Source organism: Apostichopus japonicus, chromosome 19 (genome assembly GCF_037975245.1).
Source record: "Apostichopus japonicus isolate 1M-3 chromosome 19, ASM3797524v1, whole genome shotgun sequence".
In the NCBI taxonomy this organism is placed as follows: domain Eukaryota; kingdom Metazoa; phylum Echinodermata; class Holothuroidea; order Aspidochirotida; family Stichopodidae; genus Apostichopus; species Apostichopus japonicus.
The window spans coordinates 13564901-13591436 of record NC_092579.1 but is presented as its reverse complement, the minus strand read 5'-3'; the positions used below and the strand labels follow the sequence as shown (position 1 = coordinate 13591436).

At 36.8% G+C, this 26536-nt stretch overlaps 2 protein-coding genes across 4 annotated transcripts in view; one reads left to right on the top strand and one right to left on the bottom strand.

The window, feature by feature from the left end:
* Window positions 1–1027, bottom strand: part of LOC139960585 (WD repeat-containing protein 90-like) — a 41674-nt gene extending 40647 nt beyond the window's left edge. Inside the window, exon 1 of one of the 2 annotated variants that reach the window (XM_071959042.1) lies at window positions 870–1027. The gene's annotated coding sequence lies outside the window, so the exon portion shown is untranslated. The remainder of the gene's footprint in view (window positions 1–869) is intronic. The other variant, XM_071959041.1, reaches the window with a different exon arrangement.
* A 2017-nt stretch (window positions 1028–3044) lies between these two features.
* On the top strand, window positions 3045–17722 carry LOC139960587 (mitochondrial glycine transporter B-like). 2 transcript variants are annotated; one of them, XM_071959046.1, is made up of 10 exons: window positions 3045–3297; window positions 4697–4831; window positions 5346–5540; window positions 6825–6895; window positions 7759–7864; window positions 8799–8868; window positions 10722–10820; window positions 11534–11700; window positions 13543–13635; window positions 14352–17722. In XM_071959046.1, exons 2-10 carry the CDS (start codon window positions 4754–4756, stop codon window positions 14376–14378), a joined length of 906 nt encoding a protein of 301 aa, XP_071815147.1. In that variant the 5' UTR covers window positions 3045–3297; window positions 4697–4753; the 3' UTR covers window positions 14379–17722. The 2 variants fall into 2 exon arrangements, with proteins under 2 accessions (XP_071815147.1, XP_071815146.1); XM_071959045.1 differs by having other exon boundaries at window positions 3047–3268.
* Window positions 17723–26536: the final 8814 nt, after the last annotated feature.

Below are 26536 nucleotides of genomic sequence, written 5' to 3'. Positions count from 1 at the left end.
TATGTTATTATTAATTTAACAGAGTCTTGCTTACTATCATTTTGCCTGGTTTTATTATTCTCTCCGTCAAATCATTGAATGTTTTTAGTTTAATGAATATTTCTTATTGTTTTTCCATTGTAATTTACATATGTTATTATCAACTTTACAGAGTCTTGCTTACTATCATTTTGCCTGGTTTTATTATTCTCTCCGTCAAAAAATTGCTTTTACCTGTAGTGTAACGGTTCGTCCAATGTCATTGCGCAAGCGCAATAGCATCACGTCGTCCAATTCAACGTTAGGAAAAAGTTGACGATTTTTACGACAAAAACATTTTTTTCCCCGTGAAAAATATGTATGCACGCTGGTTCAAGACAGTTTTAAACGTGTTTCCAGATATACTCTGATAACATCAATTGTATTTGATAGTATTTTAAACTTGTTGTCTTGAGTTGTCTTGAGTTGTCTTGAGTTGTCGTGAGTTGTCGTGAAATCGGCCTGTTGACGCTAATTACTGTGACCCTAGGACTAGCGTTGGCTATGCATATTTTGATGTGACAAATAGCCACCGCATCAAGTCCAAGCAAATCATGTTTGTAATTTTGTTTACAATAATGTATGCCTAACGTTTGGCTATAGGCGCCACGGACTAAACTATTTTCGAAACGTTATTTATACGTATCTATGATAACCAGGTAACGAATTCACTTGCAATTCAAGTTAGGTCTGCCTTGTATTAGGCTTGACTAGCCTAACTTACACTAAAGTAGTCCTAAAATAAGGCCTAGGCCGTCCTTTGCTTGAATAAACCAAGCAGAACCTGACAGAAATTTGTCATAAGGGTGTACATTCATTTTAGGGACTAAATATTTTTAGAGTAATCTCACCATAAAAATAAGACTTTGATCAGGTTACAAAGTGCCCCGGTCCACTCTCAACAAGAATTGTCCATAAAACCTGAAGGCCGCCATTTTTTTAAACAAGCCCGACCTTTCCAAATTGGTGGCAGCATTTTACTTCGTCTTCAGTCTGAGTCCTTCAGCTTGCCCAGGCCATTGCTATAGTAAGCCAAGATCCCAGATCGAACGAATCCGTTGGTTCCACATCTTTGCATTCTTTTTCCTACTCGGCCTTCTGCTCCTTTGGCTAACATAATGTGAAATAGCCGTATTTTATTTTTGATCTTTCAGTTCATATAAAAAGTGGATCGCTGTCATCGTTCAACAAAATCAGACGGTTAGAGGGGAACAAATTGTTGCACAAACGTGGAGAGATAACGGGGAATGTGACTTCAGTGAGAGGGGTACACCACAAAGTGTAAACGGGTGTTACTAAAACGAATGACAATTGCGTTACACATAACGAATGACAATATGTTGTACACACTAAAAAATTTCGTTGACTAAAACGAATGACAGTAATGACAACACAGACATTTGCTTCAACCGGATATCACAGTTCATACTTCGTGGGTATCTAGATCTAGTAAAGTACGGACAAGATAAAAACGCACCTTATAGTAAGCGAAATTGTAAGTGATTTTAAAAAGTAAATTTAACGTCACTTTTTCGATATTAATTGTTAGAAACTAACAATACCATAATCTTGAAATGGCTTCAGTTATCTTTCTATATAAATCTACAGAGGTAAAAAGCACAGCACGCAAGCGCAATCTCACACAAAAACTTTCCCTGTGGTTTCTATCCGTAAATTACACCAACACCCTGCAACCACGTGATGCGATTTTCCCCAAATCATTTTTGCGCAGAAAACCAATAACCGCATTTACTCCACTCCGTTAATCATTCCAGCACTTCTCAACACTGTCATTCGTTGTCCAAGTTGTTGTCATTCGTTGTCATTCGCTGTCATTCGTTGTCATTCGCTGTCATTCGCGAATGATAATTAACACTGTACAAAGTCAATTGTCATTCGGTCATTCGCTGTCATTCGTTTTAGTTTGTCCCGTGTAAACGCCTAAACTTGGATCCTCTGAACATTCTGTACCACAAATTCTAGTATTCATGTGTTTTTTGTGACCAAATTAAAATATTAGGTAACGTTCGTTCACGAATCAGACAGGTTGCTGGAATTGAGTTACCTTTCTCATTGAATCAAGTTATTTGACATAATTTACACCATGGGCAAATTACTTGGCCTTTAGTAAAACGATTGCATGCTCAGTGTAGCAAGATACTTTTAAGAAAAGTCACCCGGGAAAGAATCTGGGCACGAAAAACCAAACAATGAACCGACTGATCCGCTCTCAATCCCCTCCCCACTCCCCCTTCATCGAGACTGTGAATGTGATCATCGTCAAGTGTCATCAGTGACGATTCTCCTAGTAGAAGGGGAATATGAAATTACACATGATCTTAGCCAAAAGGCTGAGAAGGTGTGTACATATCACCTGATTGGTCATGAAATAATAAACATAGCATCCGATCGTTGAATCCTTGCAGCTGGAATACTCTACAATATTTGTCCTTCAAGTATATAGTGAAGGATATGTTCATGAAACACTCAGGCTTGGCGTTGAGTCTGTCATATGTCACAACCCTTTTCATCAGAAGCATTGAAACAATCGTTTGTAAAATCCTTGGTACTAGGTGTACAGGCCCGTACCAAGGGTTCTATTCTTTCTTTGTTGACTAATGGCCATCCTGGGGGAGGGGTATATAAGAGGAGGGATAACCCAATGGGAAATTTTCGTTTGGATTAGCGCCGGGGTTTAGATGCAAAATAGTGTATATCGTTTCAACAGTAGTTATATGCATTTCTGTTGTTAGGCTACAGGAAGCCAGTGTATGTAGGCATTCGACTTTGCGTGCATGTGTTTCAAAATGTAAGCCATTTGGATGACCCACGTAGCTACGGTGCTAACCTGGGTGTAAAGAGCCGATTATTCGGCATGTTGAACTACGTTTAATAGTGACGCCTAGACACGAAACACTTAGGATGGGATCTACCACTTTTCGGGTTTAAGGAGGCGGTCCATCACAAATATAGGCGCGGCTATATAAATTTACTGTAAATTAAATGATTAAATTGGCTAGTGAGCAGTTATGGGCGCGGTCTAGTAGCTGTCAATCTGGAGCTTGCTCTGTAGGCTAGCGTGAAGGAATCAGGACTCGTAAATTTGCTGCCGCTACAAAGTAGTTTTTACTAGTTTTAAGATGCCAGCAATGCCAAGTAACTATTCAATCGTATTAAGGTAAGTCACATTTTGCAGTCTAACTGTCAACTAGTAGGTACCAGAATAGCCGTACAGATCACCGTTAAATACGTGAGTTTGACAGCAAAGTTTCTCTACAGGTACCATATCCACGAAACCATAATACATGCGAATACTGCACAACAACTATTTTACAACACTATTCATTTAATCTTATTTCTAATTCTATGCTCCAACGACACGTATTGAGAAAAAGAAAGTAATATGAAATAGTTTAATGCAGACAAATGGATATAGGCCGATGCCAATCCTTGTTTGTACATTTTGTGAATAGCAATAATTGCTGTTCACACAGCACTGTCAGCAGTTGCTTAACCGGTTAAAATACAGGATACACATACACCTAATTGCACAGTGCAAACACATGTTCAATGCGATGGGTGATAACTCTCCCAGCTTGACATCTTTTGGGATAGGGAAGATTTTTGTGGGCGGGAATAGGATGTAGGGAAAGTTTTATTCCTTGAAGAGCAATTACTATGTATTATTACTCCCATCAAAGCCCTCCTGATCCTCCCTGTCCATCCCTCTGCCTCCTGAACCTACAAATGCCTTTTATAGTTTTAAAGTGTATCGTTTGCTTCTGGTGTTATTTTGACTACATAACGCAATATGAGATTCCATCTAGATGTCCAATTGCTGAGTGAATGAAATTCTAAATCGGTGACTTACTTGACTAGCAATAGCAAGCTAGGTGACTAGTTAAGGGAATTATTTGATATTTCCTTATTAAACTAAATAGGCAAGAACAAACATAACAAATGCAACCTACACTAAATTAACTGTTAAGTTAGTGAGAGGAATTTAGTACTCTACAAGTATCCAGAACACAATTTAAGAATGCTTTTGGCAAACCAGCTATTGGTCACATCATAATTGTTAATGATGTTTACCGACAATTGTCAATGATGTAATTCTTCAGCACTGCTGCAGATTAGAGTTCTTATACATTTTCTATTCTCCTTGAAAGATCATTGATATTGGCCCCAAATGTTAATATATTAAAAATAACTAGTAGTTTAAAAATTTCAATCCTAAAGGCTCTGGTCCAATTATATAATTAATAATCATCAGTTATTTTGACGACACTTAAGCGACTACAAATGTGGGAGAAGCTCGCAAGGGCTTATGAATTACAACTTACCCATCGGATGGCTTCCAATTCAACATTTTAATTAAAATTTTGAATTCAAAGATGTTGAGGATCGTTAGAATAGAAAATTAAATGTCTCAGTGTGGATAATTACTTTTAAAGTGGCAGTAAATGCTTGTTGAAATTTGAGCATGGGTAACCATTATCTGATTTTCTAGCATATCTAAAGGTTAATACCTATGACATTAAGCCTATCATGTTACAAACATGTAAATTGCATATCCATATAACATACATTTCGATATTTTTTACGTCATAATGATAAAGAGTGTTGTGGATGTTTGTATATTTCACAATAATGCAAATTTTTCCCCTTCTGTTTTTAGTTGAACCTTTGACACAGTCAATGCAGAAATTATGTAAATCATCAGTTGCGACCTAGGATGTTACCTGGCAACGCTATGTCAGACTCGAGAGTATCGAAAGATGACATTAAAGCAGAGTCTCTAATCAGGATCCAGGTAGTACCATAAAAATGTTCCTTAGTACTTAATAGCATTAATCTGGGAATCAGTGTCGCAAAGTTCTTATCTAAATAATGTCAAAAGGAATTGCATATCCTATATGTAATTGTATTCAAAATGATGAATTAGAAATCGTGGGTGTTACCTCTAAATGAAAACAAAGTTATTTAGTTCTCGATCAGATGTATTGTTCTAGATGTATTGATCTCAGACATTGAGGACCATCAAATTAGACAGTGTAATACTTATACAATATTAATGTTCAGAATGAATTTTGCAAACCACAAGTATAAATACATAGTCTTTGCTTTAAATGTAATTGTCAAATGTCATCTAATGTAGGTGTGGCAATTTGGCAAGCCCGGTGGGTGAAGTGCGTTCTGAATATAAATGCTAACCCATTGATGGATGTAAGGATCAAATTGTGAAGTTTAAGGTATTCTGTCGTCATAAAGCATTTTAGTCACTAAATCCTATCTTACCAGTTTATCATCATGCTCTCATCTTTCAGAATCCTATAGTGAAGTCTTTCTTGGCTGGTTCTTTGAGTGGAACGTTGTCAACTCTGATCCTTCAGCCGTTAGATCTTCTGAAAACCAGAATCCAGTCGTCGAGATCTTCTCCAAGTCAGAGAGGGATAACTCTGATTTTTGCGGATATTTACCGTAACCATGGCGTCTTTGGATTGTGGAAGGGATTAACACCCGTAAGTTGTCCTTAGAATGATTAATGTCCATTCATCCATGCCATAGTATGTTATACACTACCTGCACACTTAACAAAACAGTTTGGTCCTTCCAACTGTTCTTAGTCCATTTTAGTCTCTTCAACTGTCTACAGATTGCAGCTGTAGAAAACATATTTATACCTCCAATATGAGAAAAACCATACCTGCAAATGTTTGCTTAGATACATTTATTAAAGTACAAAGAGAAATTATAAGCATTTCTATTCTAGTTTGGCTTGCAAAGTAAGTAAGAATATATATGTCATTACAAGTCATGATAGGCCCTGATAAATTTTCATCACAATCTATCCCACAGTGATCAGCTCTGTGTCTTTGACCAGGTCTCTGCACTAATATGTCCGAGTTCTCAAGAAATTGCTTTCACAAAGCTTTAATTTCACAAAGCTTTAATATATGAATATTACATGAGTAAATGGGACCAAATAATGCAATGTTAACATCTGAAAATACAACTCTAGACTGATGAGGCCAGTTGACCCTTTAAAAAAACATGTTTTGTGGAGAGAAAAAAACTGAAATTATCATGGACACCCAGTTGGTACAATTTTGTATAAACTGTGCCTTCATGTCATGCTTCACAGCACTTGTACTGTCAGTATAAGTGGACATGAAATATCATTTTTCTATCAGCTTTAAAGGTAAGCAACTGTCCATATTATAAGTATGAGTGAGAATATAGAGTGGTGTTAGCTTCAGAAATCTGTCCCAACTGGCTGGTCATGAAATTGAATAATGAATATTTATGTCCTTAAACCAGCCCTTTCTTGATGACATTAAAATATGTGCTTGAAGTATTCTCAAAATATGGATTGAGTGTTTACAAATGATCAACACATAATGGAAACATTCGCATTTGTCAGAAATGAAATGTTGGATGGGCTCTTATTTTTTCTCTCTCCAGCTATGAAACACAAATTTTTCTTTTCTTAAAGAAATATCAAATCACCTACAGTATATCCACCTCACTCTGTCTCTCAAAAAAAAAGCGTATCTAATGCAGAGAATAAATGCTGAGGTAGAAACTTGGTTCAACTCCTGTCTCCATTGCATGTTCCATTCCTGAGGATTAAAATTGTGAAATTAATTCATCTTCTTTTGAAGCTCTGATTCAAACAATATTCTGCTTAATTTCTTCACTGTACAAAACTCTCATCTCCAGTGTCAATTATGATACAATGTATTCCGATTCCAAATGTTACAGTTAATTTTCCTCTTCTTGTTTCTTCTTCTTTTCTGGTTTAGTCTTTAGCGAGAACAGTTCCTGGAGTTGGACTCTACTTTTGCTGTCTTCATAACCTGCAAGGTCAACTCAAGTAAGTTCAATAAATGTTAAAAGCTGAAGCTGGTTGCCTTTGCAACGTAATATCTTCAACGACACAAATACTTGATTTAATTATTTTGTTATTATTATGATCATCACACAAACTTATAAGAGTCAAGTGATTTAGGTGTTATAACTAGCTGCTTGCACCCTCTCTGTCACGGAGATACTGTCTGGGAATAATTTATAATTTAAATTTTGTGTAGCAGTTTTGAAAGAAGTTTGTTACTACTGCTGTACATATTTGCACTTGTATAGCAATTTGTCCAGGTTTGCATAGCATTTTGTGATGTGATACTGGACAAATTATTCCCTGACTGTATGTAGTAGTAGTTGCATGACAGACAATTTGATCTGGACCACTCATGTATATATACAGTACTCTATGGATAGGATACAGCCATGACTTGTTGAAGCCATTGCAAGGTCATTCTGTTCCTCCAAAATGGTGTCCTTGATTAATACATAACTCAACAATTAATTGAAAATAATTACTATAGAATTTACAATATGTCTGTTCTTTTGGGAATGATCACAACCAATTTGGCCAGTTTGGCCACATTCTATTGCCTACTCCCCGAACAGTGTACTTTCTTTCACTTCTTGTGTTCTGATCATGTATAGTGCAGATGTACCACTAATGAATATGCAGTGGTGTTGACATCCAGGTCAGGTCACATGGACAATTATGTCACCGGGCCCTCTATATTTGAGTGTTAGCTTTTCCTTCATAATGATTAATAAAAACCATTAGAAATGAGAATACATTGTTCCTTTGTCCCAATTCTGTTAACTCAGTTTATTTATGTCTTCATTTATGTCTTTATTATTTATGATTTTGCTTTCGTATAACAGATGGTCTAACCCTTCCCCGCTTCAGGCAATCACATTGGGCATTACATCCAGAAGTTTTGTAGGAGTGATTTTACTTCCACTTACAGTAATCAAAACAAGATTTGAGGTGATTCTTTTAGCTTTCACTCTGGTACATCCTGGAAGTTATCATTTGAAGCATTTCAGAGTTGACACTGCATGGCCTTGTTGTTAATAAAACCATTTTTGTGCTATAAATATTGTTGTTCCATACTTGGGTACCTACTACTGAGGTAGTAGACTACTACTGAGGTAGTAGACTACTACCGAGGTAGTAGCCTGTTCCAAACGAAGGAAAAGGAGAGGATGCACTTTTATTTTGAAGACCAGGACTTTTGAGGCAAAGAGAAATCAATCCGTGGTCATATGCAGTTTGGCTGTTTAAGTTATGAAGGAATCTCGTTGTACAAAAGATGTAAAAACATCTTTCTTTTGAAACTATGACTTTTGTTTTGGAGGTTTAATACAGACTTTGTTGTAAAATTAAATTTGAGAGCATTGTGTTCTGTTAGTTAAGGCGGTGGAGTTGTAATCTAAGGCCAAATCATTACATTGTGTCTTTGGGCAAGGCACTTTATCTCCATTGCCTCTCTTCACCCAGGTGTATAAATTGGGACCTGTGAGATATTAAAACTCAAAATAAAACTGTCACCTGGGCTCTGCTTAGCTGCTGCCATGTGAAGGAATTGTCTCTATGCTTGACAGGTTATCGTTGACCAGATTTATACTTCGCCTTGAGCACCGTTATCAGTAGATATGTCTGTGCTTTATAAATCCTCATTAATATTACTATTATAATTAAAAAGAAAAAAGGAAACCATTTCGTAGTTTGTTAATTTAATGCATGAATAATTTATCAAGCTGTTTTGCTCTGTAATATATAAATATATATATATATATATGTGTGCGTGTGTGTGTGTTGTTAAGTTTAAACGTTGTTCTCCAATTAACACCAAACCAGCAGATTAACATATTTTTGTTTATTAATGTCATGAATGAACTCATATTCTTTTAATTGACAGAGTACAGTGTACAAGTACAGAAGTGTGACTGGTGCTTTCAAGGAAATTTATATAAAAGAGGGCTATAAAGGTAAAACGATCAATGACTCATTTTTAAATTCATAATTTTCTATTCTTTAAATTCTTAACAAGCAGGGGGAAAAATGATAAATTTGATCACACATATTGCATAAGACACCTAACATTCTTCATGATGTAAAATTAAGAAAGTGAGAATGATTGAATTCTGTTCGAATCTTAATCATTTGGTCAACTGGATATTTTACACTAAACAGTTTTAGGCACATTTTAGAAAGTACTCGAAAAGAGAAAAGATTTTGTTTGTTTAGAGTGCGATTCAAACAGTTGACCTCAAGACTACAAGGTCTATTCTCTAACAAATGAGCTTTCTTCAGCCCAATTGAGTTGGTAGCGATTTCTGTTTATAGACATTTCTCTCCTGGAGGTCGCCAGTTCAAAGCTGCAGTACCTTGCATACCATGTATCCAGGGAGTACCATCTAACATCAATTGATACAGTCCAGAAAGTGGCAGGGGAAGGGGGAGAGAGTGACAGGGTGAGAAAGTGGCAGGTTGAGAAAGTGGCAGGGAAGGGTGAGAAAGTTACAAGGAAAGGGTGAGAAAGTGGCAGGGGAAGGGTCAGAAAGTGACAGGGGAAGGTCAGAAAGTGGCAGGAGAGGGGTGAGAAAGTGACAAGGGAAGGGTAAGAAAATGACAGGGGAAGGGTCAGAAGAAGGTCAGAAAGTGGCAGGCAGGGGAAGGGTCAGAAAGTGGGGAAGGGTCGGAAAGTGGCAGAGAAAGGGTCAGAAAGTGGTAGGGTAAGGCTCAGAAAATGGCAGGGAAAGGGTCAAAGGAAGATCAGAAAGTTGCAGGGAAGGGTCAGAGAGTTACCAAGGGAGGGTTTTCCAGAGAGGTTTTGGCTTTCTATGAAGTTCATTAATGACAGTATTCCCAGCAAACAAATAGGCTACATAAGTATAGTTTGCTTTTAATGATTTCCCGGCAGTTTTCCATTGACCCAAGTTTATGCTTAAAATATTTCAAAATCTGTGACTGTTTAATTCACTATAAATAGGCCAAGCTTGTGACCTATGGTGCTGTGTGATTTTAAGTATAAAGAAAGCATAGCCACATTTTTGTTTTTTTCATCAACATTTAAAGAAACGACTTTCAGTATTAACGTTCCTGTTCACACGATCATTGGGTGCCATCCTTTTGTAATATTTTAGTAATTGAATCTCTATTTTAATAATTAGATACAAAGAGTCAGAGCTTCCCTGCCTACAATTTAGAACACGAATCAGTTAAAGAAACAAATGAAGTCATTGTATACATATGAAAGTTATTGAAAAATACTTGTTTCACTTCTATAATTCATTCATTCATGACAGCCGAGGTTAAAAAAAATTAAACATTCCTTGATGGTTTGTAATTAAAGATCCATGAGGTGTGTTTAGGAAGTTTAATGTTGTAGCAGAAGGTGAGAGTGGAGCTGGGGGTGGGGAAGGGGGTGGGGAAGGGTGGGGATAGAGAGACAGAAGATACTATGCCCCCTAGAACTGTTATTTTTTTAGCATTATCATGCCCCAGCTTGTGTGAAGGTGGCCTCTCAAATTTGAGATGTAATACATTTGCCTACTACATACAACAAAATTCTCCATACTTCCGTCCCCTCCCTGCCCCCCTCCCCCACCCAAACATCAGGTCTGCTGACATGTTAGAAATGCTGTTTCTTGCAGAGAAGTAATTTCTCTAAAGATAGCACTGATTTTGTTTCTTTTGATGATTTGATGCTGAAGATAAAAAAAACTTAACAAATGGTCCGCCTGCTGTGGTCAGAGATTTACGTCTTGATTGTTGGATAGATCAATTAAATACAAAGTGCTTATCCTTTTTTAAGGTGTTCTCTTATTTGCTTTCGCAGGTTTGTTTAGCGGGTTCTCTGCGACACTATTAAGAGATGCCCCATTCTCTGGCATCTATTTTATGTTTTATTCGCAAAGTAAGAAGTTCATTCCACAAGGTGAGTGAATACATCACTAATTTTATAAGTCATAATAAGAACAATAATAATAATTATTATTATAATAATAATAATAATGATTATAATAATTATAATAATAATTATAATAATAATAATAACTATAATAATAATAATAAATAATTCTAATTGATCATTGTAAAGATTCACCCAGCAAGCTTGGTGTTTCCTCTGCTTAATTCCCTGTCAACGAATTCATGGGGGCTACTGTCCCTTGTAGCAGTAATATGTTTAATGTTACTGCATAACTTTACTTACAGTCTGCTTAGGGTTTCCGAGACCTACAGACTTTTGTAAACTTGTCCTCTTTAGCTTGTTGTACATGAGTCTCTGGATGGATTCATAAAATTTAAGCAAATGTCCGCATGTCGATGTAGTTTTAACAAAAGTGTGAGTGAATAGAGTGGAAAAGCTCAATTTCTCCATTATTCTGCCAAAAAGTTACAGTAATTTGAGCACTAATTTCTTACTAAATTAAATATGATAACACTAGGTTTACTGTATGTCTTGTTTGTAGATAACCTTACCCTGACCCCGTCCTCCCCACCCCCACTCTTTCATATCTTTGATCTGATAACCATTTTGGACTGTTAACTGATTTTTTTTCAGTTTTTTATTTTGAAAGAAAAAAGTGCCAACACCAAATGTGTGTTTATGACTATAATCAGTGTTTGGTTTAATATCTTTGAATCCAGAGACTATGTCACCTGCTGTGATGCCCACCATCAACTTTTGCAGAGGCCTCGCGGCAGGACTTTTAGCAGCTGTTATTACTCAACCATTTGACACGACTAAAACACATATGCAGCTGAACCCCAAGAAACACAACTCCTTCACCTCAACTGTGCAACATCTTGTCTCGGTAAGTGAGTCTGTCAATAAACCAAACTTGAAGTGAATTGATCGAATATTCTCCCCCTTTGATTTATAACTAACAAACTTTAACATTTTGTTATGATTTTTAGGTTCATAATGCAGTCAAGTCATGGGGGCACATCTCAACCAAGAAAACATTAAAATATTGTTACATTCTCTGTCGATTTTCACGCCTCTTTAAATAACTATTTTTATCCCTGTTTTCTATGAATTTTTGGCATAATTTTACTTTTGTGTGCAGAATGGATTTATAGCTTATACATAGATTATCTGTCAAAGTACAAGCCAGAAGTCAATTGCATTGTTTTGTTAGATCAGTTTCAACGATCAGTTTCAATGCTTTTGTTGGATTTTGTTATGATTCATAGTTTCTATGATTAGAGCTCGGTATCGATGACTTTCATGGATGAAACTTTTTATGAAGAAACAATGGCTTTGGATAATAAATTGTTAAACGTAAAAAACAGTAGCTATTTTGGTGGTAACTTAACTGCATTAGAGGACTTTCTATGATCCTTTTCAAACTCTATACAGGGCAGATATAATTTAACTGCTTTTGTTACTTCCTGAATGGAGCCATCTTGTTAATTTTATGATGCTTAGGTGATACTCATGCTGTTAACCCTTCCTTTGAAATACTCTGGGAACACTGAGTTATCAAGCTGTTGTTGCTTCCTGGTACACCATCCACCAAAATCACTGGTATTAAAGAGGGGGGGGTGGGGGAGGTTGCAATTCATTTTAGGGTGGCCAAAATGTTTTTAGAGGGTGCCAAAAAGATATCAAAGAAAAAAAGAAATTGCTGATATTTGTATGAAAAGGTTGAAAAAACCTTGAACACAGAATTTACTTCAAAAGTTGCAAAATATAACAAATTAAAGGGGAGGGGATATCTCCTCTCAGCAGACCCCTTCCCCAGACTGCAACATCAGCCACTTGAGGGTTGCCATGGGGATAATGATGATGATGATAGTGAAAATTGGGGTCACCTAACAAAACAGTTTCAATATCTGGGCAACAGATGACTGTACATGTGATCTTTTGAAAGATTCGCTTTGGAGAAATAATGACTCAATTTTACTCTCATGTAATTAGGCCTCCTGGTTTTTGTGGTATGGTTAGGGTCACAAATTTGAAAAGTGCAGCACTATGCTTCGTACATTTTTAATCATGGCATTCCTGATCAGGTATGAAGAGAATTTAGGGAATAATTAAAACATTTGTTTTACTTCACGATTTGTTCATTTTTTAATATCAGTTTTGAGATGTCTATAATGAGAAACAAATGCTGTTTCATTCACAAACTATTGTGGTATTGATGCAGTGAATCAGTCCATTTACTTAGCAGTTTGCTGTGTGTCACCAGCTGAATTATTGGCTAAAATCAGTTGCAGACTACCAGGAAAAAAAAACTGGACTGTAGAAAAGAGGTTTCCACAAGGCAATTATAGGGAGGAGGAATGGGGAGGGGGAGAGGGGTTAGATGGGTGGGGGAGGAAAAGTCAGCTTGGTAATAGCCAGGTGACTGAGCTGACCAAGTGTAAGAGGATGTCTGACAACTACTTTTAAGCATTTGGTCTAATAGATATATTTAGATTTTTTATTAAACTGCCTGTTTAACTACCCGTGTGAATAACACCCAATTGGCAGCTGCTCACCTTTCACAGAATCGCTTGTATGCAAGCGATTGGAAGGTACCTCTTTCGGGACAAGGTGAACATGCGTAACAAGTTCTGTCAGTTATACCCCCATGACTTGAAGAGTAATTCTTTGAAAGAGTCATTGCATGTGCATGATCAATATTTGTTTGTGCTGTATTTCTCGACAGCATGGAGGCGTTAGAAGTCTCTATACTGGCATGCTACCTCGATGCTTGAGGAGAACCCTGATGTCTGCTTTATCATGGACAGTCTTTGAACAGGTTAGCTTCCTCGTTTTGTTCTCACGTAACGATCTTTAAGTTTATACAGCCTTTGTAATTCCTTCATACATCCTTAACGTACACAGGTTTTATGCAGCATTTACAATAGAATCCAAGACTGTTCAATCAAGCGTCCTAGTTCATCTGCAGAACAGCCAGGGATTAGGATGGGTTGGGGAAGAGGAAGGGGGGGGAGGTTTCTAGGTCTTGAAAGTCCTTGAATATTTAGAGTCTTCATCTGGAAACATGAGGAAAATCCTTTTACTTGAACACTTGACTACTTTATTAAACGGTTTTCTTGTTTGTGGAAAAGATATGTGTTTGTCCAAGTCTTCCATCTTAGAATTTGTACTCTCCTGTGATTTGCTATTTTTCTGTTAAATCTGGAATTTAATAATAGGTCTTACTGCATACAGGACATTTGGCGAGATTTAAAAAAACCTTTGAAGCCTTCAATAGCTAGCTTTAACATTACATCCTCATTTAAGTGTGTAGGCCTCATAGTAAACTGTAAAACATGTTTTGGTCTAGATAAAAGTTCTGTAAAATTTGTTTTGTTCAAAAAGTTGGGGAACCATGATGGAAAGAATAAATTATTCCCATGCAGATGAAAGATAGAACTGTTTGTTAAATTTTGGTAACTGAAGTTATATTTACAGAGAGCAAAAATTTAATAATTACTATTGAGTGTGCATCCCTTCTTGCTTCTTTTACAGATGTCGCTGAAACTAGGACTCGAATGAACGAGCCGCCTCGATGAATTAATTAATGCCGAAAAGACTCGAACAAAGCAGCAATAGGATGTCATTCTTACAGAGGTAAACAATAATGGAATCTACTCACCCTCATATTACAGAGGTGACAAAAATGCAACCTATTCGCTGAACGATCTATTCATGAATTGAAGGAGGAAGTGATGAAATCAACCTCGTTAAGGTGCCTGGTATTTATCAAAGCCAAAGTCTTGGACCATCAGGCCTGTAGTCACAGGGCATTATGTGGCAATGAACTTTCAATTATGACCTCCCCCCCTCACTAATATATTTTTTCAAATTTATGTCAGATGCCCCATCCCTCACCCCCAAACAAAAATTCTGCCCCTCCAAATTTGACAAGCTGGCTATGGGCCAGTGGGAAGTTGAGAATGCTATATATTGAATTCCTGCACCCAGCTTAAGAAGCTGCATGGAAAACTCATTCAGTGAGATTATCTTTGGAGGCTGATCATAAAATGAAACCAGTGACTAAAAGGCTTTTGAAAAGCACACTTCACCTAACGATGAATATAATTAATCTTTGACAAGATTGTTAATTTTTTTTCTTTGTCCTTTTTGTAATTTCGGTTTAGGCATTTCAGTTTTGGTATCATAGTTGTTATTAACCTATATACCCAACCTTGATTGAAATTTGTTGAGGTTATGAAACATTATTATGCATAACCATGCAGTTACCTGCATTTAATAGGGGTATTTTAGGGGTAAATGAAGAATTTTCAGCAAAAACTCTCTGTTAAGTTTTGTCGTATTAATTTTAAAAATTACAGTTTATAGAAACCCTACAAGAAAAGCAACTGCCTTTTGCTTATCAGTATCAACAATGGTAGGCCTTGATCTACAGTACTTTCATTGCAGCTGTACATAGTCCATGGAATAGTTTACAATCAAATTTTGTGTAGCAACTCTAAAGCCTTTGAGCCTGTCTCTTATAAAACACTATCGTTCTTGTGTACAAAAAAAATGCTATATATCTTTGCACTTGTATAGCAATTTGCCCATTTTTGTGTAGCATTTTGCGATGTGATACTTCATAAATTACTGTTAAATAACTGTTACCGGATAAATTACTGTTAAATTGCTGTTACCAGATAAATTACTGTTAAATTGCTGTTACCAGATAAATAACTGTTACCGGATAAATTACTGTTAAATCACTGTTACTGGATAAATTACTGTTACCGGATGAATTACTGTTAGCGGATAAATTACTGTTATGGGATAAATTACTGTTATGGGATAAATTACTGTTAGGTTATTGTTACTGGATAAATTACTGCGACCCTATAAATTACTGTTAAATTACTGGTACCGGATAAATAAGTGTTACCGGATAAATTACTGTTAAAATTACTGTTACCGGATAAATTACTAGTTGCTAAAATAATCATATTTTTCAAATTTTAGCAATTTCATCTTTTTTCAGCAAACTGATGAATGTTCATTTAAAAATGAACATTTAAAAAAAAAAAAACATTTTTTAAGTGAGCAATTTAAAAACAAACTTGACAAACACTGAAAAGATGACATTGAATCTTATTATTTTGACAATTTGGGACAAATGTTAAGATACTCCTATGTAATTTATCACTTTGCAATATTAGATTCAAATGTAACAATCAAGTGATCAATTTTCTGCGAAATGTCAAGTTGCAAAATTTTACATTTACCAGAAAGAAATATATACATTTATAGGAGTGTGTTGAACTTCAAAGTGCATTACAAAGGGAGTTATTCACCAATTTTGCTACAATTTTTTTAGATATCATATTACTGAGGAATTTGACATTCAGCAGAAAATCATTGGTGTAATTAAGTGAACATTGAATTTAACATTTCAATCGCACCTTATGTTTCCATAGCTAATTTACAGTTTTTGAGCCTGGAAGAAATATATATATCATCGGGCTTCTTTTACTGACGATTTGTAGTAACTAGTAACAACAGTACCAAAATTTCTCTATGGAAGAAGTATATGATGATTATTTAATTTTACGAAATCTATGAAATGAAAAGCAAGGTTGTTTGAAGGAATCAGACTTACATTTCAGTGTATTTAAATTTCACTTTGTCATAAAAGTTTTGAAGAGTACTGTGGATAGTGTTTGGTTAATATTTAATACTTGATTGGTTCTGTCAGCCAACTAATGCTGTTGTGCTCTTATAAACAGAATCGGTTTCTTCCCGATGTACAAGGTAAAACAAATCGAGCAAATAATTAACAAGTTGTCAAACTTTCAGTCTCTAATGTTGTATTATGTGAAACATAATGACAATATGTGTTGCTTCTGCATATTTGTTGTTTTCATAAAGAACAGATTGGTTACAGGAAGCTCCCCATTTTCTTGTGCCTCGTTTGACAACAAAACTCTCTCGGTTTTCATAGATTTAAGGTCTATAACAATATTAATTTTGATGCATCTCACTAAAAGGACATCTCTCGAAAGGTTTCGATTCTTCAGTTTCACCTCTTTGTTGTCGATAATCACTGCCGAGCAAGTTTTTTTTCAAATGGAAGTTTCTATTACAGATCGGTATCCATATCATTTAACTTGTACCTTTGTTTAGGTAAGAAGTTCTGCCTGTTGAATTTCCAGTTGTTTTTTGGTGTAGCGTTCGACTACCATGACGTGCTCTCATCATGCATAAACATGAGCAATTAGCATACAGTTACTTTCTGTAAATAGACAATTGGGATCTTTAGCGATTTCGAAGAGGGCGCTATCATATCGGGCCTAACAGAGCCTTAGATACGGCTCTGGGTCCCTCCTAATGGGCATGATTTTGTTCTCATAACAGTAAGGTACCATGGGAAGATGGAAGGGCTACATCAGCTACAAATGCCACCCCCACCCCCCCCCCCCACACCCAGCAAGGCTGAATCAACGTGAAACAACAGCGGTAATCTTGGCAGGCCAGCATTGCTTACTGCGTGAAACTGCAGAGCATAAAATATTGTCTTCTCAGTACAACAGCCTGGCTGCTAGACACTGTTGCCATTTCAGCGACCTGCTTTAGACATAGTATACCTTTAGTGTACATGGAATGGCAGTTTTTCCAAGCATAATTGTTATTTCTTAAGTAAGATTGCGGTTAATCAAACTAAGACATCCTTCTAATATATTCTCACCAAATGAATGGAATTGAGTAAGTATATTTAATCTATGAATTTGATTCAATCCCTCAAGGTTTTATCAGCCTGAATCTTTTTGTGGTAGTAGTATGTAACATTGTAACCAATAAAGCTTTTAAAGTAATGTTTTTTATTTATTCATTTGTATAAAACCTGAAATAAAGTTTACGCCTTATTATGAGATTTTTCTTTTATTGTTTCTGGTTTGGTTTTTCGTGGACTTAAGTAACAAATCGTGTGTTGGATCGACATTCCCTTTCGTGGTGAAGTTTGGTAACAGATTGTAGCACATACCCAAGCAAAATGTTACATAAACTGAAAGCCGCACAAACTGCACAGAAGAATCTTCATCCAGGCGGTGATACCCTTTATAAACAGTTAAGTTGTGAGCCATATTTGGTGGAAAATATGTCTCCTAAAGAATCCTTATAGATGATTTTTCTTGGGGCTAGATCTAGACAATTGTTTTATAAACAGTGTTGTTGCATATGATAGATAGAGATACCTGTCCTTGAGTTGAATTCAGTTCAGGATTTTATTACTCACATTGCAAGTCATAAAGAAAAACTAAGAATGATATAATGATTGTATAGAAAGTAGTAGAAATGACACTAGAAAAAAAGAAGTATACATGTTTGAAAATGCTAGTAAACTTTTAGTAAAAAGAATATATATATATATATATATATATCCAAAGATAGGCTTTTTTGCTGACTGTCATAAGAGGGGGTGGGTGGGTGGGGGATATGGTAGTCCAGTCAACAAAGACTGGACCAACGTCTTATGAAAATGATTCGATTGGGGATGGTGAGTAATTCCTGCAAGGATGATGGGGAGTCATTCTTTCCATACTGAATCATATTTCAGTATGTTCCAGTTTCCTTTACTCCAAATGTGACTGTTTTGAAATGAATTGTGTTGTTTTTAAAACCATTTTCTTTGATTATGTCACTAATGCTTTTCTTTTTCAGCTATTTTTATAAAGTTAACGTTAGCCTTAAGAAAATACCATCTATGCAATAAAGTTGAATAACAGTTTAATGGGTTGACCCTTTTAATGTTGGTTTGTGTCGGGATAAATTTTAGAGGAAATTGTCGAGATATATTTAGAGAAAAATGTCGAGGTGTATTTAGCGGAAATTGTCGAGATATATTTAGAGGACATTGTTTCAAATAACAGGATGCTGGTTTTCATTCTTGTTTTCTAATGACTCTGCCTTGTTTCTTTTTTTTTTCTTTTTTGTCCTTCTTAGTTTTAAAGTTCTATATACATGTAAAACGAACGACATATGTTATTTGCCTTTCAGTTTAACTTTTGTGTCCCTTTTATGCGAGAGAAAGAATGAAATACAGTATTTCGAATGAAAGTTACTTGTCAGATGGTATAATGTTTTCATTGACATTTATTCAATATTTCACTGCCAGATTATCTTCTAAGAGGATACTGCAAATCAGTGGCGTAGAAAGGTACTTTTAAGTGGGGGCTGAAAACTGATGGCCGGCCTGGGGGAGCGGTCTAAGGGGAGGGGGTGCCCCCTCCCCTTTTGATTCTTTTGCATTTCCAGGTGGCCTCAGATGCAATTTGGTGCAATATAGCACACTTTCACACCCACTCCATTCTGTAAACTTAATTTTGTATTTTCACCTGGCCTTAGATGCAATTTGGTGCTCCAAATGAGATTTTTTTTCTCATTTGGAAATGAAAAAGGGGTTTTCTGACTTGCGAAGCGGGGGGGGGCGGAATGATACTTCCGCCCCTCCACATTTTTCACTGGGGGGCTGGCGCCCCCCAGCCCCCCGGTTCCTACGCCCTTGCTGCAAATGACGAAGGTATTTGAGGTCAAGGTGACCTTCAAGGGAAGAGAGAGAGAGAGAGGATGGAGAGAGGTGGGTGGAGAGAGGCCTATTGCAACACTCTCTACTCTCTTTGGTTGCTATCATGTATGGATGATGGTCACCTCAACTAAATCCGTCCAAACTCTCCCATCACCTCACCCTTGAAAAAAAAGCATTCGTTAATTATTTGATGCTTTCCCTTCATGTGAAAGGGGACAGAATATGATCCCTGAAAATTCTATGTTCTTTTAACAAACATATATGCTTGGCATTACAAAAACATTATTTGGAGTGCTTGTCAGTTTTGCATGATCGTGTTATGACTTTACTATTATTATTTATTACTTTCATTATTTTACCAATTGTTATGCCGGTAAATTGATTCTATGGTAATTCATGAATGCAGTGTGTTTACTGTATGTTGAAGACTCATTTATAAGTCAAGCAGTGTAATTTACCTACAATACAGCTTAACAACTTGGATGCAGCTTTTCTTTTCTTTTTTTCGTGTGTGTGTTGATTTTAAAGGAATATTCTAAGTTGAAGACTTTGCACCACTCACCTTAAAGGTAGCATGTATAAGTCCCAAATAATAGCACGCCATAACTGCTAGAAGTTTTCAAAAAGTACTTCCTGGAGGTCTTTGTTCTCCAAATTGTTCCCAGACATTCTAAATGAACACACAAGATGACTGAATGTCCCAGTGAGGTACATTGCTTCCAAAGTGGTAATAAAACCAGTTTAAGAATTTTTGACCAAATGTGACCATATCTGAATATCTGGCATATTTGGAGCCAATACAGCATACCTTTAAACAGAAATATTATTCCACGCCGTTAATTAAAACCAGACCTCCTGCATTAGCTTATCCCTATAAATCAAGACATGGTTGATTGAATGATAACCTTTGAATTGTCTAAATCCTATTTTTCTCCAGGAAGCAGATCGCTAGTAAGTGGTATATGATGATGACGTCATAGTATACAGGCGTTCTTCAAAAGCTGTGATTTTTCTATCACATTTTGCTCCTCATTGATTTATACTTGGGATGTGTTTAAGTTTTGGAATGTTTGCTACCTGTCAATACTTTCTCTTTTTTCTTTTCTTTTTTTGTCTTGCATCAAAACGTTACTTTTCGATTCTTGTTTCTTTTATGTAGACACATTATTTTCTTTAACGGATGTTTAAATCATTTGAATATTGATAAAGAAATACAAAAACATTTACATCTCAACTGCCATTATGACATCAATCGTTCTGCTGTTGCCAGATGCCTTCAACAAATATCACAAAATATACAAAATAGTATCTTTGCCAGACGAGGCTCTATGAGAAAGTGGTTTTTACCTAATGATCGGCAGAAACATTCATTTAATTCTGTTAAGAAATCACCTTCACCTACCAGAATATCGATATTTAAAAATAAAAAATAAAAAATGAGTTAATTTTAGTCTTATATTCTGTACAAATGAAACATAAAATTGTGAATAAAAATGGTGTAGGCAATGTTGTATACCTCTTCTCCGGGCCAAAGCAACCGTCATTAGAGGGTCTTAGGTAGATGATGGTGAAAATCATAGGCGTACGGGACCATTTCAGTTTGGGGGGGGGGGGAGAAATCTTTGTGCCCGAAAGTTCCCGTGACACTATCTAAGCGGAGCGCCACCATCGGTTGGCGCGTAGCGTAAAAGAAAATTTTTGGCAAGAAATGCCCTTCAGATTGCCGGAAACGGCACATCTGAGGCCTTGCAAGTTGCATCTAAACATTCTTTATTTTATAATCTCACGTTTTAGAAATTTACACTTTTCCAAAAATTTGGTAAATTAGAAGAAGAAAAAATGGTTACATCACTTTGAAAGGGAAAATATATATAGGGAAAATATATATATATATATATATATATATATATTGGGGGGGGGGGCAGTCTGCCCCCCGCCTCGTACGCCTATGGTGAAAATTGGGTTCTCTAATCAATTTTTTTTTTAAATACATGGATGAAATATATATCTTTATATATATTTTCTCGACAGTGCATTTACTTCAACGAGTATATTTCTGTGGAAATTGGGTTTGCCTTAATACTTGAAATCATGTCCAGCTATGTGCAAGACGAGTAGAAGGGGGGGGGAGGTTGGAGGGGGGTTTATAACATAGTAATTGTATGGGCCAATATTCCCTTCCAATGAACTTTCTTGGAAACATTCCATCTTCCTCCCCCGCCCGTTGACGTCAAAAGATCTTCCTGCTTTGTTTTTCTGTCAATTATAGAAGAGGAAAGGTCCCACAAAACTAATCAGCGTAAATTCCTTTGTCGGTGTCAGTGATCGCAAACAAAATACCTCAGAAAACAAACTATTTGATGTAAAATTTAGCCGAAATTTGAAAAACAGTCCATAATGTAAATTTGACAATGATTGTGCGGTTATATTGCCCTGATTTCTTGGATTACACTTTTACGTAAGGTGGGAAAACCCCACAAAACTACTCAGGGCAAGTTCCTTTATAACTTTGAGTCATCGCTAACCCCCCCCCCCCCCCCCGAAAAAACAACCCCTTCCACCCCAACAACAAAAAATCAGAAAAAGAACTATTTGATGGAATGTCTATATATTTCAAACGCAGTTCATAATGTAAATTTGACAATGACTGTGTCGTTAAAGTGAATAAAGAGTAACAGAGTATAAAATCCTAGATAAACTAACATAACACTTTGTATTTGAAATAAAAAACTATTTGGAAATACAGACACATATGATTCAAATCTCAAACCCATACATGTTGATTCATAACCCTCACAAGACCGAGTTACTGAGTAACTTGTGGGTCTGGTTCTTCATGTGCTCCCCATGTATGGGGAAATTAGGACCCATTAATCCCCTCCTCCCTCCCGCATACAATCATAGTATTGTGGGGTTTCTGTATTGTTGGATCAAATACGTTCATTGGCCATAGCACCAGTGACATCACTACTAAATAACGATATTGACTACTGCGAAATGTCTATCCAAATTCCTCCAACTGCACATGCTCTCTGAGAAACTTTAATGTAGACCTATTGTATTAATTACCCAATTTGGTCAATGAAGTTAACTTTTCCGGTCCCCTTACTCCTCCTCCCTCCTCCCCCCTCCCCTCCCCCTCCCATCCACCTCTCTCTCTCCCTTACCTATAGGCTACGTTAACTTTGCTTGCACTCTGCAGGGCTGCGTTCAAGGTTTAAAAGATGACACCTTTGCATAGTAGATGGTAAAGCACTTTCCCCATTGGCCACCCCCTACCACTCTACCCCCTACCCATCCCAATCATTGCTTAGAGCATATATACAGATAATTACTATTCAAAAACAATATTGTCCTTCCAACCACATTCACTTAAAGCTACTAGTGCAGTGATCTATATACGTGAACTGTCAATATAAAGTATTTCTTCTTGCCTTTAAATGGTTATAATAGCTGATTGTTATTCTAAGCAGTCCCTAAAAAATTCAATTAAAAAATACCGTCTCGATTCTTGTAAGCATGGTAGCCATAAGTACAGTTGCTATATGAACATGTGGTAGTTTTAGCTTAATTTTCTGAGTTAGCTATATTGGTGAAAAAAACTTGGCCCGGTGGTAATCTTAGTTTCAAATGTTAATTGGTTCTCTCTTTCTTTCTCCCCCCCCCCCCACCCCTCCTCCTTTAATGTAATCTTTGCTCATCCCTGTCTATCCCATTGTTATTTCTCCTTTCCGTTTCTTCTCTTTTCAGTTTTCTTCCTCTCTATCCCTTTCTTATCTCCTGTTTTGTAAATCCCTTCCTTAAATTGAACCTTTTTGTTTTTGGTATCCTCTATGGTCACTATAACCTTGTTAACAGTATCTATTGTTTTTTCTACTTACTGTGTAGCCTGCTATGCTTTTTTTCTGAACGATTTGATTAGATTTATTTGATTTTCCACAGATAATAAATATATACATGTGGAGGGAAGTCCTCTAAAGAGCCAATTCAGGCTTAACAAGGTAAAGGACTCCCAAGAAAGAAAGAAAAAAATACATATATACATACATGAAAATATAGTTAATGTCTTAATAAGGAATAATTAATAACATACAATATAAACGATGTATCAATATACTGAGAACGATAAATATGAGAAATAAGGTTGAATTGAACCGAGTTATGGTTTAACCAATTACAATCATATTTTGAGTAATACTCGCGTTAGATCTGGTTAAACTTCCTATACCATAAGCAGAAAGGGGAGCAAATAATGCTTTAATTAAGTGGTCTATCCTGTTTTCTTCACAGGTATAGGTTTGTGAAGTCTAGTATACGTATGTGTAACATCACCGTGTCACTCCTAATCATCCGCTTGTGCCCAAGTAGATCCTTCCTCCTGTGTTTACGGCGATGTACCGGTATCAATCCAATTAACCGGGTTAATATCGTCTTGGACCACCTGGTATAATTCAGAGTTACAGTTATTTCGTTCCTCTTCGGGAGTCCGTAATGGCGGTCTTATGTCAGGATCTGTCTTAGGTGGATCGAAGATGCTAATATAAGTGTCCAAATTTTGTCTCGCGGGGACCTTGCCCTTTTTATCGCGTCGTCGGACTGTGGTTTGCACATATCGTATTGAATTTGTCAACCGGTTCGGGCAACGTCTTTTGACGAGGACTGTGACAATACCACCAATAGTAGCCAATAACAATATAGAGGAAACTAAAAACAAAGGAAACCAAACACATGCCTGCGTCTCACCCACAACGGCGTTCACAGTATCGGTTGTGTTGTTCATCGATTCTCTGGAAACGTCTAGGTCTCAGGTTGAAAGAGTCGTTGTAATCAACGGTATGATTATAGCGATATCACATCAAAGTCCAAATGTACAACTGAAAATCTCTCATTCATTTCTCCAAACCTTTATATCAGCATTAAGAGGAACATAAAGTCAGAAATAAAATGATGAACTGCAATAAATTAAGAGTCTCCGCAAAGTCATGTCCTTGCCAAAAAACCAGAACAGAAAACCTCGTTCATTCTGTTATATACTCGTGTCATTTTATATCATAATACTAAGGCGTTTCAAATGTAGAATCAAGACTCATTTAAAGGTAGACATATACAGAGTGTCCTGTGATACTCAACCATACCGAGTTTCAAATTTCAAATCCACTTCATTCAAGTTTGTTGAACAAGTATACATCAACTGAGGTGTATAGTATAAGTTGTTCGGTAATTAAGTATAGAAACTCCTGCTAGACTGAAATAGTTCCCCTTCAAAGTACCATTTTGGTCGTGTTAAGGTTTAAACCACAAATCTCTGTCATGAAAAATTTCCGTTTACAACTCTATTGCATGCATCCATGTTATTTGACTGAAATGAGCAGCTAATTACCAAACAAATGACCACAGACCACAAAAATAGTTGTATCGACTGGTATAGGCTGTATTAGTATACGAAGTATAAATTCCGCTGACGCCGTAGACAAAACTTCAATGATGTAACGGACGTCTCTCGGTGAAATGTGAGCTGATACAGTGATCTCCTATCGATTACATAGCGATATATATTCAGTATAAGAGTTGTACGCATCGAAATGTCGAAAGACAGAATAGCCAGTTTGTTGATACGTGGCAGTAATATAATTACACAGTTGTACTAAGTATGGGACGAGGAACTCAGCAAGGCTTCCACTTGATAACCGGTTAATGATCCTTTCGTTAATTAACTCGTGAATTGGGTTCTTTTATTCTCTTGACTTTGCTGTTTTATTATCCTGCCCATTAAGCATGATTGTAACCACGTCGAGATAGAAGTATAACTTTCACTCTCATTATCATGCATCTAACACATAGTATTCTGTCATCGGGATCATCGGCATCTATTAACGTCTATGAACTACTTCCACTTTCTATATGGAGTTTGTAAACGCTGTCGCAAACTATACTGTTAGTTACATTCATAACTCTTATGGCTGCTTTGTTCAGTGAGGGAGGATGGGTGATCTCTTTCTGCGGCTCGCGGGTAGGAGGGGGGGGGCACCCATGCAAGGGGCAGGGAACGGGACCATGCCCCATCCCACCTCCGTCATTCGGGGGAATTTTTGCATTCTGCCGGGTAAGAATAAGACCACTACAACGGGTGAATCCCCTCCCTGTTTTCGACCTCTTTTGCATTATGCCGAGGAAGAACATTTGACCACTATACAACGGTCGTATCCCCCTCCCCTTTTCAACCTCTTTGCATTCTGCAGGGGGGGGGGGAGAATAGGACCACTACTACGGGTGTACCCCCAACCCTCTTTTTCAAACTCACACAAAGTATTTGTTAGTCAAACCTTGCATTTATGGCTATACTTCCATAGACCTATAAAACCATGATATAGTCTAAATATGTCTCAATCTTAGATTTGTTATTTATTATTTATTTATTCAGTCTAAGCTAAGGTAGCTATAGTTCTGTACAATATAGTTGACGCAATTTGGACGCACTGAACTAAAGACGCATTATGAAAGAACTGCGTCAATACCGCAAAACGAACGCACTGCGTCAATACCGCAAAGCGAACGCACCGCGTAAATAACGCGAAACGAACGCACTACGGCAATAACGCGAAACGAACGCACTACGTCAAGAACACAATCTGACGAGTTTAACTTGGAATACAATCTCCTAGGCTACTTGATAAGAATTTAACCTCTACTAAAGTTTTAAAGAGAAAGCATCTTCCCGACGTATTCACACTTGTTTCGAGGATCAGTTATACAATAACAAATATTCGTCACAGTGATAAATTCATGCCAGATTATTTGTTTAATAATTATCTTGTAATTGTTTTCTTATATCATAAAGTAATTTTAAGAAAAGCAAGACCTGTCACACTGCTGTCTCAATGATAACCAAGTGTTTAGTTATATGCCAGTTACAACAAGTTAGCTTTACGCAGAAGGGCCTAATGACGTTTATCAATGATTGACGTTCTGGTGGACTTCGCTGCCAGGCACTGCCCGGAGACCTTCTGGCTACCGTACGATCTTTATGCTTCCTCAGTTAGGTCTAAACGTGTTAGCGCTTACGTTACACATGCGCTTTATGCGTGAAACAAGTAACGGAAATAGTTCTGTTGTAAGACAAAGAATTTGATTGGCTGTGCCTCGCGCATCACGCAAGTAT